Raw genomic sequence first — 19,435 nt, forward strand, 5'->3', positions numbered from 1 at the left:
GTTAAAAGTCCACTTTCATTTACAAACCATGTACGCTATTAAAAATAGCAGTTTTTTTGCTGAACACAAAAAAAGTACCTTATGTATAACAATCTCTTCTAATAGTAAGTTTCCAAAATTGTTAAAAATTTTAGTTTTACAACAAGTTTGTGCCCAGGTGTTCAAATAATATTACACTGTACCAAGTCAGAGAATTGTTTTATTTTTTTGTTTGTTTGTTCTTTACATAATTATGATGGATCTTAACACTAAATTGACAGATTAGTTTTTTTAAACAGAAGTGAGTGTCATGTACTGAATTTATAAAATGTGAAAGATAACTCTTATATAAATCATGAAGTGAGTACTGAAGGAAAAAAACTATGAGTATATAATGTGAATATGAGAGATAAGTAGAACAGTAACCTTGTACTATAAAAGTAGGTTGTGACCCAGTTTAAATTTTAGCTGCCTTGAGCTGACATATTTTTACATATTTGTTTTTTCAGTAAAATTTTGAAACGTTACCTGTAACTTTATTTATCTATTATTAAATCAATTATTATTTTGTACCTAGTAGTTTAATAAAGATCCACCTTGTGGCACAGTGATTTCCAGTTCTGCCTCCCAGCTCTAGAAAGTTGTTCCCTCTGTAGCTGTAAGATTTATTTTTCTAAATACTCTGGCTTTCCTCACAAATCCCAAAGATTTAGGTGTGTAGGTTCATTGGTGGCTATAATTTGATCCTGTATAAGTATGTGTGGAAATGTGAGCTATAGTAGGATGGTGTTCTATCTAAGCATGAGTCCTGCTTTGTGTCCACTGCTGCCAGGATGGACTCTGGCTTCTTGCAATATTGACTCGAATTGAGCCAGCTTGATGGAGAGACTTTAAGTATCCTGTTTGTCTGTTAATCAGTGTTTCAGTAACTATAAATGTTAAAGTGCAACATATTCATTTTGGTTCCTGATGTAGTAATTTTTTTAATGTTATATGTATTTTTTTAGGAAGAGTTTGGCTATAATGCAGAAACACAAAAACTTCTCTCTAAAAATGGAGAAACACTTTTGGGAGCTATAAACTTTTTCATTGCTAGTGTGAAAACTTTGGTAGACAAGACTATTGAAGATACAATGGTCAATATTAAACAATATGAAGCTGCCAGGTATGTAAATGAAAAGGTCTGCATGTTTATTTGTTTCACTGTGTCAATATTTTGAAATTCCGGCTTGTTTTTTTCTCTAATGCAAGGTTATGTACTATGCATGATTTTATGTGAACAGTTTATTTTATATAAAGAATTTATTGTACACTATTTGATTTGTCAGTTATGAGGTTTAATGCTCTCCAGTTTTGTTGGAAGGTAGTTGAAACTGTGTCATGCCTTTATTACTAGTTCATGTATAACCACATTAAAGATTTTAGAGCAGTTTTACTAGTAAGTTAGTATTTTTCACATAGATGTAAAGTATTTACTGAAAGAAACATGACTAAAACTAGTTTACATTCTTAATCATTTCAAATTTCTGTAGTTTAGTTAATAATAAATTAGAATATCACGGAAAAGTTTATTTCAGTAATTCAAAAAGTGAAACTCATATATAGATTCATTACACACAGAGTGATATATTTCAAGCGTTTATTTCTTTTCATTTTGCTGATAATGGCATACAGGTAATGAAAACTCAAAACTCAGTATCTCAGAAAATTAGAATATTACATAAGACCAATAAACAAAGATTTTTAATACAGAAATGTTGGCCTACTGAAAAGTATGTCCATGTAAGTACTCAATATTCTATATAATATATGAGTTTGTATGCAGGGGAGTCATAGATAGTAATACAGTATAAGCAATGTGTGTGCTGCACTCAATACCAGCAAGTACTTTTGCCTCAGGAAGAATGAATATTATGATGATTGAGCTGCAGGTTATCAGTCCTCAGACTTATTTTTACTCAGAAACTAGTGTTTTGTTTTCTACTTGATATGCATGCAGTTTTCTCCACAAAAACGTTTAAGGGAGATTCTGCAGCTGTTTGCTTCTCCTTGCAGTAGAATCTCCACTGGGAAGTTGAGGGGAACAGCAAATGCCTCTATGAGTGTGTAAAGTCAAGTGTGGTTGGTATGCCCATGCGTTACACTGACCTTCTTTGTTTGCAAATATGTAAAGATTCTTTGTCAAATAGAGGTTCCACTTTCAAAAATGAATCATTAAAAGTTAAGTAACATGTTCATTTTTGACAGAAAAATTGTCAAATAAATTATCCCACACCCATTCCTATATTCATTTCCACTAGTTAAAAACATCAAAAGTCTAATTTGGTATTAGTCCTAGTTTGTGCATACTAACACCTGAATGTTAGGTTAGCTTCCTGTTATTCATGTTTTAAATTTTTCTTTACATATAACTTGATCTTGTGTATTGTGTGTTCTCTTTTAAGTTTACTATATCTATCTCTGTATCTCTCAATATTAGACCCAACCGATTCTAATAGTCTGTGTTCAGATTAGTTGTTGTCTTGAGATTTTTAAATTTCTAGTTAAAAGTCATCTAGTTTTATCTACAACCTTTCATTATTGCATAATTATTCGACTCAATCAAAGGTGAATTAGCCTTCTACACACAACCACTGAGATACAAGAGGTTACATTTTCCTCTCTATAAAAATGCCATGGTTAAACAAATGTAGGAAATTAAAGGATTTGTTCAAGTAGTAGTTACCTAATGTTCCACATTAGCATAGGTACTTTATATACTGCAAGTACATTTATTGTGCATGATACTGCAAAAAAGGTGAAAACTGTACGTATTTCATTTGTGACAGCGCTAATATATGGGCATGTATATACTGTATGGCTACAAAATACAGATGAGGGTGATGCACTGACTCTTGTGTAAGAACCATAAATACATTACTTTAAACTCACTGGTGGTTTGTAGAGGGTTTTTCCTCCATTAATGAAAAAATAAATATAAAATTGCATCTTAATTATTGTATTTTTAATATTTCCTTTAGATTTATCTTATTGCATGGATGCAGATGTTTCCTCAGTGCATAAGTGACAGTCTTGTTAACGGTCTATCAATCATTATGCTAGTGTCCTCAGTTAGTCTGCATACAGAAACTGTAATACTGTAATTAATAGTAATGTAAAGGATTTATGGTTACTTTTTTAAACTTCTCTCAGACTTGTGTACACAAAATAATAATGTAAGTCGGCATTGTACGCAAAAACTGAACAACTCTTTCGTAAGTTTTATAACTGATGTACTCTGCACTAACTGAGTTTTGAGAAGAATTAAGCTTGGAAGTACTGCTCAACACATTAAATCACTCATGTTAACTAGTACATGTCAAGACAAATGAAACAGGTTGGTTAAATTACATCAGGTGTATCGGAGGATGGATTCTAGCTGTGGATCCTAATTTTATGCACTTGTAGAGTTTTAGGCCACGTCCCAGATATCAGACTACAGTGAAATATGCAGGTCCTAAGTATTTACGGGTAAAGCACCTGATTTAATATCCCCAGCACGTTAGCATTTACAGTGGGTGTGGAAAGTATTCAGACCCCCTTCAATTTTTCACTCTTTGTTATATTGCAGCCATTTGCTAAAATCATTTAAATTATTTTTTTCCTCATTAATGTACACACAGCACCCCATATTGACAGACAAAAAAAAAGAATTTTTGAAATTGTTGCAGATTTATTAAAAAAGAAAAACTGAAATATCACATGGTCCTAAGTATTCAGACCCTTTGCTAAGTATTTAATAAAAGCACCCTTTTGAGCTAATACAGCCATGAGTCTTCTTGGGAAAGATGCAACAAGTTTTTCACATCTGGATTTGGGGATCCTCTGCCATTCCTCCTTGCAGATCCTCTCCAGTTCTGTCAGGTTGGATGGTAAACGTTGGTGGACAGCCATTTTTAGGTCTCTCCAGAGATGCTCAATTGGGTTTAAGTCAGGGCTCTGGCTGGGCCATTCAAGAACAGTCACAGAGTTGTTGTGAAGCCACTCCTTCGTTATTTTAGCTGTGTGCTTAGGGTCATTGTCTTGTTGGAAGGTAAACCTTCGGCCCAGTCTGAGGTCCTTAGCACTCTGGAGTAGGTTTTTGTCCAGGATATCCCTGTACTTGGCCGCATTCATGTTTCACTCGATTGCAACCTGTCGTCCTGTCCCTGCAGCTGAAAACACCCCCACAGCATAATGCTGCCACCGCCATGCTTCCCTGTGGGGACTGTATTGGACAAGTGATGAGCAGTGCCTGGTTGTCTCCACACATACCGCTTAGAATTAAGGCCAAAAAGTTCTATCTTGGTCTCATTAGACCAGAGAATCTTATTTCTCACCATCTCAAAGTCCTTCAGATGTCTTTTAGCAAACTCCATGCGGGCTGTCATGTGTCTTGCCTCTCCTCAGTATTTGGAGACAACCAGGCACTGCTCATCACTTGTCCAATACAGTCCCCACAGTGAAGCATGGCGGTGGCAGCATCATGCTGTGGGGGTGTTTTTCAGCTGCAGGGACAGGACGACTGGTTGCAATCGAGGGAAAGATGAATGCGGCCAAGTACAGGGATATCCTGGACAAAAACCTACTCCAGAGTGCTAAGGACCTCAGACTGGGCCGAAGGTTTACCTTCCAACAAGACAATGACCCTAAGCACACAGCTAAAATAACGAGGGAGTGGCTTCACAACAACTCTGTGACTGTTCTTGAATGGCCCAGCCAGAGCCCTGACTTAAAACCAATTGAGCATCTCTGGAGAGACCTAAAAATGGCTGTCCACCAACGTTTACTATCCAGCCTGACAGAACTGGAGAGGATCTGCAAGGAGGAATGGCAGAGGATCCCCAAATCCAGGTGTGAAAAACTTGTTGCATCTTTCCCAAGAAGATCATGGCTGTATGAGCTCAAAAGGGTGCTTCTACTAAATACTGAGCAAAGGGTCTGAATACTTAGGACCATGTGATATTTCAGTTTTTCTTTTTTAATAAATCTGCAACAATTTCAAAAATTCTTTTTTTTTTTTGTCTGTCAATATGGGGTGCTGTGTGTACATTAATGAGGAAAAATGTATTTAAATGATTTTAGCAAATGGCTGCAATATAACAAAGAGTGAAAAATTGAAGGGGGTCTGAATACTTTCCGTACTCACTGTACATTAGTGTTTCCCTCACACTTAAGATTTTGTAAGAGATTCCATCATAACATACATTACCACTTAAAGCATTGAACACAGCATTAAGTTATAAAAAGACATAGTCTTGAAATCTTTCATTCTACTTTATGGTAATGGAAAATTGTTTTGTTAATTTATTTTCTAACCTAGAATGGGTTAATGTACAAATATGTATTGTGAAGAAATCCGTTTATTAGTGTTACACTTAGCAATTGTGTATTTAAGCTCTTTTTAAACAGTTTTAAAAATGTATTTAATTGTTATTTATAATATATAATATTTGTCTTTTTGTGCTGAAATAAAATTTTAATTCTTCATGGTGTGTTACATAAAGAAACAGTGTTAAGGCAGGTGATTGTGTTATCAGTAAAATGGATTATGTCTTGTAGAGTGGAATATGATGCCTACCGGACAGATTTAGAAGAGCTCAATCTTGGACCTCGGGATGCCACCACTCTCCCAAAGATTGAACAATCACAGCAGATCTTCCAGGTGCACAGAGAAAAATATGAAAAAATGCGAAATGATGTTTCTATAAAGCTCAAATTTTTGGAAGAAAATAAGGTATGGGAAATGTTGAAACTTTCTGATGCTCTAAAGTAATTTTATGAGTTTTTAATGTTACCTTTTTTCTTCCTTTTCTTCATGTTTTCAATAAGAGATCCCACTGTAATTAATTGAAAAGGCTGCAAAGTACAGTCACAGGCTCAAATGTTCTAAGTTCTTCACATTTTTATTTTTAAAAACATAGTTGAGGACACTAGTCTGGTATATACCAAAAAGCCTGTATAGTGTAAAACAGAGGTCGTCAACCTTTCAGCAGTATTGTGCAAACTTGTGTTACAATTTTATTTCACGTGCCGACATAATTCTACCAGTTTTGTTATATATAGTATCAAAATTGATCCGGCTATAATTTACTTCAAAAGTACATACTTTTGAAGCCCATTATAGCCGGATCTTATATTATTGCTCAATGTTTTGTCAAGTTTTTTTTTTTTTTATAACTACAGTATATATAGATGGAAACACACACAGTTTAATGTTAATGTTTCATGAAATCAACTCATTAAACAAATAAACAATGGCAAAGAGAAAAATAAGTCAAGAAATCATTAAGTGTACAAATTTGTATTCCAATTTGTGATTTATCAAAGTAGCCACCTTTTGCTGATATAGCAGCTAAAATGTGGTAACCCCTTTGATTCACAATGGTGCAAGTCACCAACTCTGCCTCCAGAAAAAGAACCCCAGATCATGTCGTACACTGAGGAACAATCCTTTAATCAACTTGACAGCATATAAACACCTAGTGTGATGAACCAAAGATTTCAAATTTTAATTCATCGGTCTGTAAGACTTTCTTCCAATCTGCAGTACTGTAGTCCACCGTCTGCATTTCAAGGCCCTATTTTGTTGTTTTATGGTATGGCTTTCTTATTGCCACTCGCCCTTTCAAACTTGCAGCACAACAGTCCCCTATGGAATTTTCCTTCACCTATAGAATGCCCTTTACATTCTATACTTTGAGAGGCCATAGCTTCACTCTGGCAGAGAATATTTTTTCCCACAGAAATGCCAAAAATATTAAGTACAAATCTTAAATTTATTAACCTTAAATAAGTACTGCAGGGGTTCCAGGCCATGAGACTGCCCAGCCCCCTCTAGGCAATCTATCTAACATAAATGACCTCAATCAGTCCTCTTGGTATTTAGGGTTCTCATGGAAGAACTTGATGATGACGGTCATGTGGACTTCTGGCAACAGTTTAACAAAAATTATATATATATACACATATATATATATATATATATATATATATATATATATATATATATATATATATATATATACTGCTCAAAAGAATTAAAGGAACACTTTTTAATCAGAGTATAGCATAAAGTCAATGAAACTTATGGGATATTAATCTGGTCAGTTAAGTAGCAGAGGGGTTGTTAATCAGTTTCAGCTGCTGTGGTGTTAATGAAATTAACAACAGATGCACTAGAGGGGCAACAATGAGATGACCCCCAAAACAGGAATGGTTTAACAGGTGGAGGCCACTGACATTTTTCCCTCCTCATCTTTTCTGACTGTTTCTTCACTAGTTTTGCATTTGGCTACAGTCAGTGTCACTACTGGTAGCATGAGGCGATACCTGGACCCTACAGAGGTTGCACAGGTAGTCCAACTTCTCCAGGATGGCACATCAATACGTGTCATTGCCAGAAGGTTTGCTGTGTCTCCCTGCACAGTCTCAAGGGCATGGAGGAGATTCTAGGAGACAAGCAGTTACTCTAGGAGAGCTGGAGAGGGCCATAGAAGGTCCATAACCCATCAGCAGGACCAGTATCTGCTCCTTTGGGCAAGGAGGAACAGGATGAGCACTGCCAGAGCCCTACAAAATGACCTCCAGCAGGCCACTGGTGTGAATGTCTCTGACCAAACAACCAGAAAGACTTCATGAGGGTGACCCAAGGGCCCCATGTCCTCTAATGGGCCCTGAGCTCACTGCCCAGCAGCATGCAGCTCGATTGGCATTCGCCATAGAATACCAGAATTGGCAGATGCACCACTGGTGCCCTGTGCTTTTTACAGATGAGAGCAGGTTCACCCTGAGCATGTGACAGAAGTGAAAGGGTCTGGAGAAGCCATGGAGAACATTATGCTGCCTGTAACATCATTCAGCATGAGCAGTTTGGTGGTGGGTTAATGATTGTCTGGGGAGGCATATCCATGGAGGGTCACACAGACCGCTACAGGCTTGACAAAGGCACCTTGGCTGCCATTAGGTATCAGGATGAAATCCTTGGACCCATTGTCAGACCCTATGCTGGTACAGTGGCTCCTGGTGCACGACAATTCCTGGCCTCATGTGGTGAGAGTATGCAGGCAGTTCCTGGAGGATGAAGGAATTGATACCATTGACTGGCCACCACACTTTCCTGACCTAAATCCAATAGAACACCTCTGGGACATTATGTTTTGGTCCATCCAATGCCACCAGGTTGCACCTCAGACTGTCCAGGAGCTCAGTGATGCCCTGGTCCAGATCTGGGAGGAGATCCCCCACAACACCATCTGTCATCTCATTAGAAGCATGTTGTCAGGCATGTATACAAGAACACAGGGGCCATACAAAGTGCTGCGAACAATTTTGAGTTGCTGCAATTAAATTTTGGCAAAATGGACTAGCCTGCCACATAATTTTTTCACTCTGATTTTTGGGGCATCTTTGAATTCAGGGCTCTGTAGGTTGATCATTTTCATTTCCATCAAACGATGTGGCATCCTTTCGTTCCTAACACATTACCCAGTCTATATCAGTATAGATATCCAGGAGGATTTCTTTTTCCCATTGAGATCTGATGTGTTTTCAAAGTGTTCCTTTAATTTTTTTGAGCAGTTTACATACATACATATACACACATATACATACATATACATATATATATACTGTTATATATATATATATATATATATATATATATATAACAAAAATCAAAAATTAAACTGTTGCCTGTTTTCTCTGCTTTTATATATTTATTTTATTATCTGTTGTTACTAAACTAGTAATGCAGTAATACATGCTAACTAACTTTATTTAACTAACTACTAATTTTATAAAAATAATCTATGCCCTGTGGCTTCATTATATTAGCTGAATAATGTATATTATGGAGCAATTTTTCAACTACGAAAACTAAGACCAATTTTACAAATAAGAAAAATAAACAAACTGGCAAAGTGCACAACTCATCAGTTTACAAATATCACTTTTAAAAGGTAAAGAGTGGGTTGAAAATGATACAGCAATCTGTTACATTTAGGCAATGTACTGTATCACCAGAAAGTGTGGGTGGCTAACTCTCTCAAATTTAAATGTACATAAAGAAAGTACTGATTTGGAAAATTGAGATTTTATTACTTTTGTGAACACATTAATGTTGTCTGTTCAATAATTTCCTGACAATTATGCATTTGTTTTATGTACATAAATTACTAATTGCCTTTACTGCTAAATTATAATGCTTGTGGAATGTAGCAAAAAATCATTCTACAAAAATTCTGTTTCTACACTGGTAGAAATAAAAAGTATACATTATTTTATTTTCACAAAAGTTTTAATAAAAAGTGCTGCTTGCACACTAAAATAAAACAGTTTCAAAATCTTTTAACTGTTGTGCATCTGGATTTGGCTCATTATATTTTTGTGTTAACTACTGTATGGTATCTTTAACCACATAAATTACAACATATATAATATTACCTGTGAAAACTCAACAGCAATTGTGATAGTAAAACAAAAGATTACCTACAGAAATTAGATTATTATAATTGGATTAGATTAGGATTTAAATTTAAAGGAAAATGTGATTATGATGAAAGAGGAGGCAGCTTTTACAAAAGTCACAAACTTATGTAGAAAACTAATATGTACTTTGAAAGTCTGTGACTATGGGCTAGTGGAGGTCAGATTTACTTTAAATGTTCCCTTCAAGTCACTGCCAAAGTACAGGGTGGGCCATTTATATGGATACACCTTAATAAAATGGGAATGGTTGGTGATATTAACTTCCTGTTTGTGGCACATTAGTATATGTGAGGGGGAAAGCTTTTCAAGATGGGTGGTGACCATGGTGGCCATTTTGAAGTCGGCCATTTTAGATCCAACTTTTGTTTTTTCAATAGGAAGAGGGTCATGTGACACATCAAACTTATTGGGAATTTCACAAGAAAAACAATGGTGTGCTTGGTTTTAACATAACTTTATTCTTTCATGAGTTATTTACAAGTTTCTCTTTGTTTACAGCCATTGACATGTCGCAGAGGTTAACACGTGAGGAGCGGATAGAAATTGTGTTGATGTCTGGTGAACGCAGTAACCGGGTCATTGCAGCAGATTTCAATGCAAGACACCCTACGAGACCATCCATCTCCCATGCTACAGTTAGCAAACTGCTTGCTAAGTTTCGTGAAACTGGTTCAGTGTTGGATTTGCCAAAATGTGGACGCATGAAAACTGTCACTAATGAAGAAACATCAGTGGCTGTCCTAGCTTCATTCAGCAAGAGCCCACAGCGTAGCACTCGCCGCATGTCACTGGAGAGTGGCATTAGTCGAACATCCCTTCGGCGGATATTAGCTACTCACAAATGGCACCCTTACAAACTCCAGCTACTGCAGCATCTCAACAAGGATGACCCAGATCGGCACTGAATTTGCAGAATGGGCAAAACAAAAATTGGAACAGGACCCTCAGTTTACGCAGAAGATTTTGTTCAGTGATGAGGCAAACTTTTATGTGAATGGTGAAGTTAACAAACAAAACCACCGCTATTGGTCTGACACTAACCCACATTGGATAGATCCCTCCAAGACTGTTGGAACAAAAATTGATGGTATGGTGTGGTATATGGGGTACAAAGATAGTGGGGCCATTCTTCATCAATGGAAACCTCAAGGCCACTGGATATGTGAAATTGCTACATGATGATGTGTTTCCCTCTTTATGCACTGAAGCTGGCACGTTCCCTGAGTTTTTCCAGCAAGATGGTGCACCACCACATTATGGGTGTCAGGTCCGAGCATTCCTAGATGAACAGTTTCCTGGAAAGTGGATTAGTCGTGGGCCAGTTGAATGGCCCCCAAGGTCTCCCGATCTGACCCCCTTAGACTTTTATCTTTGGGGTCATCTGAAGGCAATTGTCTATGCTGTGAAGATACGAGATGTGCAGCACCTGAAACTACGGATACTGGAAGCCTGTGCTAGCATTTCTCCTGCGGTGTTGCTATCAGTGTGTGAAGAGTGGGAGAAGAGGGTTGCATTGACAATCCAACACAATGGGCAGCACATTGAACACATTTTATAAGTGGTCAGAAACTTGTAAATAACTCATGAAAGAATAAAGTTACGTTAAAACCAAGCACACCATTGTTTTTCTTGTGAAATTCCCAATAAGTTTGATGTGTCACATGACCCTCTTCCTATTGAAAAAACAAAAGTTGGATCCAAAATGGCCACCATGGTCACCACCCATCTTGAAAAATTTTCCCCCTGACATATACTAATGTGTCACAAACAGGAAGTTAATATCACCAACCATTCCCATTTTATTAATGTGTATCCTTATAGATGGCCCACCCTGGTATATAAAATTCTTTTCGTGTTTGAAACGGAAATTACGTATGACCACGTGAAACGGAAATTACGTATGACCAGAGAACATATAATACAGGAACTAATCACTTTGTTTGTGGATGACATTTTTATATCGTTTTTACGAATTATTATTTGTGTGAGTTATTTTACTGATATTGATCAGAAGTAAACACAAACACGCCGATCTATCCCATAGAAGTGCACCCCGCGTCACCCTCTCCCAGCCCTCCTATCTGGACTCCAGCGCTGAGCCGTCCACCGCCAGACACGTTCTGACAGAGAAGTTTTATTTATTCGTCCACGACTGTCGCGGAAACTGCCACATTATAACTTTTTTTTAATTGGCAGTACTTGATAGTAGAAGAGATGAAGAAAACAGCTTTGCGTCTTTCTACTTTTTAACTGCGCCGAGCTGTAAACAATGTGAAGACAACACCGCCATCGAAGCAAGACTCTCTTTGTAAATTGCGCTGCACGACTGCTTACCCCTTAAGGTGAGTTCAGGTCACTAAAACCGTGCAACATTTAAGGTTGCTTTTGTGATTAATTCTTTTAAGAAGATGGAGGGTTTTGTGACGATGCGGGTTCATTCCATGCCCCCATCCGTCTTCATGGGAGCCTTTGAACCCTACACCATCCGATGAGCTTAGCAGTGAGGCACAACAAAGCAAGGGGATGGTGAAAAAGTGTCAAGTGCTTTTATTTAAAAACAACAACAAAGACAAGGTGTTCAAAATAAGTGCAGTGCATTCAAAAATCATTAAATAAATAATCCATCAAAACGAGTGTTATTGTGGAGGTTAAAATTAAATACTACTCCTCCCATCTGGGCTTCTCAACAGGCGAGTCACCCTACCTCTGTCCACTCTCCTGCTGGTCGGTCGCCTTACCGATCCCTGGCTCCGGTAGGCTCTATGAACAGCGACTTGGGATTCCCAACGACCAAGGCTGTCACGCTGGGGACACCACGTCCCAAGTCCTGCCTTACGCGGAGAGTCATCCGCCTTCCGGTCACTCCCGTCCTTCATAAAAATAAACTCTGTGGGAGCGACCACATCTACTATGCCCCCGGTGTCGGCCAAACACCCAGGCAGCCTGCACAGCTACATGCGAGCCTTCACTCGCTCGATCACTCGCCCGCACCGGCTTTCTCTCTCTCCCCACTGCTTCCTGCTTTCTTTCCTTTCTTTTCCTTCCCCTCTATCCGACTAGCACTTCTGTTTATCAAGAGGGCATGGCAGCTGTAGCAAATCACTGGCCCCCGGAACAATCACAAATGTAGACAGTTTCTCACCTGTGCACTTAGGTGAGAAACGGCCACACTGCAAATCGCCCCGAGAACCGCTTTAGCCACACTACCACTACCCTCGCTAAACCGCGAGCATGATGATTATTTATTTTAAAATGGACCTTTTGTCGTGCGCTGTGGACCCGCTACTCCACAGGTTTACATCTAAGAAGATGTACTGACCCTTTTCATGTTAAGTTTTGGACTTGGGAATTGTTTGAACCTTCTGCCCATTAAGCACAGAAGGGCAGCGTCCACATTTCTCAGAATATTTTTTCTCTTAAATCACAGGCACGTAGTGCAAGATTGTCAGGCAGAAATTTGCAGGATCGCATAGAAAATGTAATTTCTATACCACAGCGGTCGTGTGGCACCTTTCACAAGGGATCTGCTACCGAGAGATGATCCAAATACATTTAAGCTGCTGTTAGTGCTACTTACCTGTTGTGTTATTGCACCTTTAAAGTGTACTTTACACGAAAGCACTCCAGTACTGCTCAATGTATCTTTACTTCTTACATGTTTATGTTTTACTGTTCAATAATTTATATACTACATTTTATTTTTCTCCCTTGCACTCAGTGAGCGAAGCCACTGGGTAATCAGCTACTGAAAGCTAAAAAAAAATACTAAGGTGTTCAAAACTTTTGACTGCTAGTGTTTATGCATGTGTGTGTATGTATGTATGTACAGGTATATGCATATGGTATGTATATAAAAATAAAACTCATGTAACAGTCCAATAAAGAATAATAACAAGTAAATCTCTTCACCATCAAAAATCCAGACGTTTCAGAAGTAAATTCAGGTTCTGTTGAAATTAAAAAGAGGTTGTGTTTCCCAAGCAAGCTAAATGCATTCAGAAAAGTTACATTTGTTGAAGAAGAAATTGTTGGTTTAGATCGGTACATCCAGTCCTGTAAGCAAAAAAATAATGTCTTGATTAGATGTATACAAGCTCAGTAGCTATACATCCATGCCTCATGAAAACTACCTGGGCATGGACAGTACTTCACTAAAGGTAGTTTTTTATTCACCAAAGAATGTGTGCTGTGCTTGATTAGAAATGTTGTAAGTCACCTGAGAAATACACTCAGAGTTATATCTGCTGTGTTATGTTAAAAAGACAGTGTGTAGCCCCTGCAAACAACACTGTATACCAGGCACTGGCAAATCTCTTTTAAAAAGAATTAATTTGAGTGTTTGAAGAGAAACTTGGTTTTACTTTAGAACCATTGAATGTGGCATGTGGCTTCAAACACTGGATATTGTGGCTTCAAATATCATTATTGTTCTGCCATTCAGAGGACATGGCATCTTAGATGAGGAACAAACTACACATTTTTGACTATTAAAGTGTAGGACTGTGAACCACAGTTTGACAGACTGTATTGAAAAATGCCATTTGTGCAATTCCTTTGTGGTACCAAAAGTGAGAAGAGCACTATAAGGTGATTCAAGAAATGTTCTCAACAGCTGTAGCTTCTGCTAGTGCAACCTGTTTCTATAAAATAATCTAGGTGGAACTGTGGAAGGTTTTGAGTTCATGTGTATTTACATTGTATCTTTACTACACTGTTTTAATAAGTATTTAAAGGTCACTTATTAACAAGTGAATGCAGACTATTTTTAAAACTAAAATGTGCAAATTGTAAGTCTGTGCTTCTGCCAAGAATGTATATGAATATTTACTGTTCTTTTTCTTTTGTTTTATCTCTGTAGGTTAAAGTGCTGCACAATCAGCTAATTCTCTTCCATAATGCTATAGCAGCATATTTTGCTGGCAATCAGCAGCAGCTTGAACAGACACTCAAACAATTCCATATCAAGTTGAAAACTCCTGGAGCAGATGCTCCATCTTGGTTAGAAGAACAGTGATGCTGGGCACCTGCATTTGGGATATCAGGGGTAGCATTAACCACATACAGTTTATGTTGGGGTTTCCAAACCCCCCCTCCTTTTCATTTGTAGGATCACTCTCATACATAGTTTAAAATGAGGACTTTTGGGAAATTGGAAATTGGCTTCTACACCCAGTACTCACACTGTATTTTCTATCTGGGTTAGTTTTTTTTTTTTTTTTTAATTTGGTTTTTCCTAAAATCATGTCTTGGACTTATTTTTATAATTCCAGACAAGTACGTAGCAAAAGGTAATTTTGGAGCAATACAAGTAGTTTTCTGTAAATGGTTGCTGTAATCATGCACATATTATCCATACTGTTCTCTGCATCATATCATGTGCTACCCACCTCAAAACAATTGTGTGTGTACCTTTTAAAGTCTTTTAACTAATGAGGCTTTCATCTGCACTTTCATATAAATTTAACAAAAAATGTATTTTTGTGGGATTTGTTATTTTTGCAAGTACCAAATTAAACTCATTTCTTAGAAGAGTGTATCTTGTAAGTAATGACCAGCCTTAACAAAAGAATCTGTGCCTTTCATTTTATTGTATGTTTTTTTTGAACACACATTTGTAAATTTGTATAAATCTTTCATTTCCATATATTAAAAAATTCCACAAAAATGTGTACTTCCAGGTTGTAGACTGTAGGACCAGATACTGAACTTCTTTGGTGGTTTGTGGACCAAGAAACCAGCATTTAATATTAAGACCCAGTGTATAGCTGTAATTTTTCCCCTTCCTCATGCAGGAAGTTCCAGCCTTTCATATTTGAATTTGTAGTTCTAGATTAATTGGGGGAAATTTTATGGTATACTTTACCAAAAAAAAAAAAAAAACATTTTTTGTATTAAAAAATGGAAAGATGTTTATACCAATGCTATGATGTTTGAGTAACTCAAAATATATTACTGGGAGATGTTATTAGTAAAGTTACCTTGATGTCCATGTGAAAAGCATACTAAATAAAAGCTACATATAGATTTTGCAAGTGAGATATTTTTCGCTAACCTAAAATATATTAAAGGGTTTACTTTTCTTAATCTATATTAATCAAAATGACTGATTATTTGACACTCCATTGTTTGAGTAGCGTGCCTGTGTAAGGATGAAATGTATAAATTAAAGGTGTTAACATAAAAAACTGTGAAATGTGTGTTAATATCTTTAACTGCTTTTGTATATCATGTGGAAACCAAATGCTCATTACATGTTGTGTAATGTAGACTGGCGTCCAAGTAGTACTTTCCAATACTCCCTTTCTGTTATGAAGCCGTAACACTAAACTGGCAATATAACTTTAAAATGTTGTATGAGCTTTAAGTTCACATTGCTTTGTACATAAGATGTATTGACATAACAGAAATTAACCCTTTTATCTCTATGTAATATAATAGGAACCATGAAAAACGTCCCTAGGTTTGCTGCAGTGTCTTCAGTTTTTTTTGTATTGGTTTGGTATAATGCAATAAAAACAGATATGCTAGTTTTCATTATATTTGGATTGCTATTTTTTGATTACTAATCTCAGTTTTTCTAAGTTTTTAGACCCAGAAGGATCCTTTTGGCTGTGTAAGTACGCAACTTATCAAAAGCTGTGTTTTTTGTTGTTTTTTATTTTTTGTATATTTCATAAAGAAAATTCTAATTTAAAAAGTATCTGTATTAATTAGTTATTGTATTTTGATTATATGCCTTCAGAGAACATATTTTAACAGTATAATACAAAGAAAAAAAAACATGTTGCTGGCAAATTTCTATTTTTTTTTTCACCGTGAATTAATATGTATGGACCAGTAATAAAACTGCATATGGATTTACTCTTCATTTTGACAGATTATAACTGTAAATGCCGTGCTTGATTGCATAATTTATGTCTTAAAAAAAAATAGAAATTTAAAATGTTTTAAGGTAAATGATATAATATAAAGGAATACGCCACCCAAAATTATTTTTTTTTTATATGGTACTTATCCCCATGAGTTTTTGTTTTTAAATTTTAACCTTTTGTTTTCTTGCAGAATGGATAGAGAAAAGTTTGGCATAGCAGAAGTCAGTAGTGTCAATGTTGTACAATGGCAAACAATGTGAAAAATTAATGAAAAGTCTTTGTTACTCATATCACATAATCCATGTATACTTTATTGCTCAAAACATGCAAAACTTTTTTTTTTTTTTGCTACAATATTGTTACATAGTTACTTCTGAAATTATACATGCAGACACAAACAGAAACCTAAAGACTCGAGAGGATTTTGACTTGAAGACAGGACTGTTGACCAATAAATGAAAAGTAAAGTCAAAATGTCACTCCCAAGGGTTGGGTTAGCAGGCTGTAGAGGAGTGAGGACATTTATTATAGGAGGTTGAGCCACTACCCTAGAATGAAAATGTGTGGATTCACAGGATCATGCCAGATGAATGACAAACTCTATAATTTTCAAAAAAAAAAATGGATGGGACAGTAGCTCTTTAAAGTGGCGGAGCTGACAAATGACTTTTTGAGGGTGGTATTGCACAAACTTGTAGAAACGCAACTGAAAACTGAAGTATGCCACAAGGGCAGAACTGTGGTGTGGTGGTTGATGCTGCTTACTTCATTTTGACCCAAGACACTGGGTTCATATCCCAGACTTGGCACTCTATATGTGGTGATTGCATTTCTGGGTTGGTTTTTTATTGGATGCTTCACTCTGTTCCAGCATGATCTGGAAGTTGATTGGTGCCCTGCAGTGGACTGGCATTTCTTTCAAGTTTGCATCCTTACATACTCTCAGTAAAGTTTCTAGTTCATTGCAATCCAAAGAATGGTGCATAGAGTAAAGCAGGATGATGGCAAGGATACTGCATCATAGGTTTGTCTGTGTGGAGTTTTCAGGTTGTCCCAGTGTCCCCAAAGATGTGCAAGGCTTGATTGACAGTAAGAAGAAATTGGGTCCCTTACATGAGCATCCAACATAGATTCAGACCCTCCTGCAATGCTAAATTCAATTAAATGGATTTGAGAATGTGTTTATGAATGTCAAGCAGCAGAAATTGTGTGGAAAGAATAGAACAAGCCAAAATTTGAGAAGCACAGAACATTAAGACCACATCCATCTTGATTATTTAAATGGTATATTTTACCTTAGGGCACCCATATTTCATGACTCAAAATAAGGACAATTTAAATTCTGATTACTGTTTTTTCATGGAAATATCACAGCTAACTAAAATTAAAATGGGTGAAGGTTATAAAAAGTTTTGTACAGTTTGTCCTTTTCTTTAAATTATACAACAGGTAAAGAGAATGAGTAGATGAAGTTTCAAATGTTTGGCCTTTAAGTAAACATTTTGGTTGGCCTGGTGCAAAATGCATGCCTTATAAATAATATGTAACATTGAGGATGCAATGTGTGTGTCTGTCGTTAACCTCCTTAGCACCACTCGGGCAGTAAAATCAGGAGTAAAAGTGTTAGTCCCAAGTGTCACTCAGGCAATGGTACAGATGTGTCTCGCATAAGACCCGAGGCTTACTCGGGCTGTAAAAGTGCCAACGGCGTTACTGCCGAGCATTACTTGAGCAGTGGTATGAGTGTGTCTTGTGTAAGCGTCAGGCTAGAGTGTCAGCCAGGCAATTGTGTAGACATGTCCTCTCTTAGCCTCATAATGGCATCTCTTAAGAAGCGCCTCTCATCAGCAGTGATGATGAGGTGTATCTGCCTTCAGGCCGTAAAATTGAAATAGTGAGTGAAACCAAAAGTGATTCTGGTAAATGTGAAAGTGACACTCGCGTCACTCACGTATGTGCAGTGTACTATAAATATTATTTGTATTGTTATGCTTTCTACACTTCTGACTTTGTACTTTTAAGGTTTTGCACGTTTTACAGTAGAAAAATGAGACTTAATAAAAATGTCACTTTTAAAGCCAAAATATGTAACACTTCTTGCATGTTTTTTTGAGAAAAAATTAACACTAAGGAGGTTAAGGGCTGTCCTAATGCCACATATAAAGAAAGACCGAGCACCAGAGTTCAAATCAGGGCTTACAGAATAGATGCCTCCTGAGGGATAAGGACTGATCAGGTTCAAGGGTGCAAATAAGTAACACAATAGCACGACAGAAGCTTAGTTATGGACTGATTTTATCTCTTCTGCATAAAAATGCCGGAGAAAACCAATCTTCAAACTTGCTGCATCTGGTTAGCTTGCATGCGTGGGTGCCTGTTTAGCTACCACAAGGCCTCTGAATGCTCTTGTGCTCGGAGCCTCAGCAGATTGTTCGTTCCTGTACGCCCACTTAAAGTTCACACAGTAACCTTTTTCATTACTGAAGGGATTCGTGTATAAATACTTTTTTGTTCAGCGGGTGTTTGAAAGTTTCTTTGGCTTAAATTTGGGTTGGCCACAATTATGCCGCTGTAGTTTTTTTACTCAGGTATACACATCCTTTCCTAAATCTAATTATTCCTACTTTAATGACTATTCAAACTCAAGTCCACGTAGCTATAATTAAGCAATGCTAACCATTGTATCACCATTCATATAATTTTCAGCTTCTTATTAACAAGTGAAATTGCTGCACTATAGTAGATGTCACAGCACGGAGCAGAGATTTGTATAGAAGAATCATCTGAGACTATGTTGAGAGCATGATCACGCACAAACTGATACAATAGTGTTACACATATATACATTAATAATAGGGCTGTCAAGTTCACCAAAAATTAAATGTTGAATTTTCAAGTTAAGGATTAATATTCAAACTTAGTTTAATGATTCTCAACATTACATGTTTGTATTTGGTTTTTTATACTTACTGCAATGGCCACACTGCTGGCCATAGTAAGAACAAACACCAATAGCATAAAACTATCTGTCAGAATATAATAATGCATTTTATTTATAGGGCACTTTACATTAGCAG

The 19,435-nt window shown here is 36.9% G+C and overlaps 1 protein-coding gene across 3 annotated transcripts in view; it reads left to right on the forward strand.

Annotated features, from left to right (window-relative positions):
* arfip1 (ADP-ribosylation factor interacting protein 1 (arfaptin 1)) overlaps window positions 1–16,025 on the forward strand; it is an 85,397-nt gene extending 69,372 nt beyond the window's left edge. For all 3 annotated transcript variants that reach the window (XM_039750261.1, XM_039750263.1, XM_039750262.1), the window contains 3 exons: window positions 987–1,144; window positions 5,560–5,734; window positions 14,345–16,025. In XM_039750261.1, coding sequence (XP_039606195.1) covers window positions 987–1,144; window positions 5,560–5,734; window positions 14,345–14,500 — 489 coding nt within the window. In that variant the 3' untranslated portion in view covers window positions 14,501–16,025. The remainder of the gene's footprint in view (window positions 1–986; window positions 1,145–5,559; window positions 5,735–14,344) is intronic.
* The last annotated feature ends 3,410 nt before the right edge of the window (window positions 16,026–19,435 follow it).

Source organism: Polypterus senegalus, chromosome 4 (genome assembly GCF_016835505.1).
Source record: "Polypterus senegalus isolate Bchr_013 chromosome 4, ASM1683550v1, whole genome shotgun sequence".
Classification (NCBI taxonomy): domain Eukaryota; kingdom Metazoa; phylum Chordata; class Cladistia; order Polypteriformes; family Polypteridae; genus Polypterus; species Polypterus senegalus.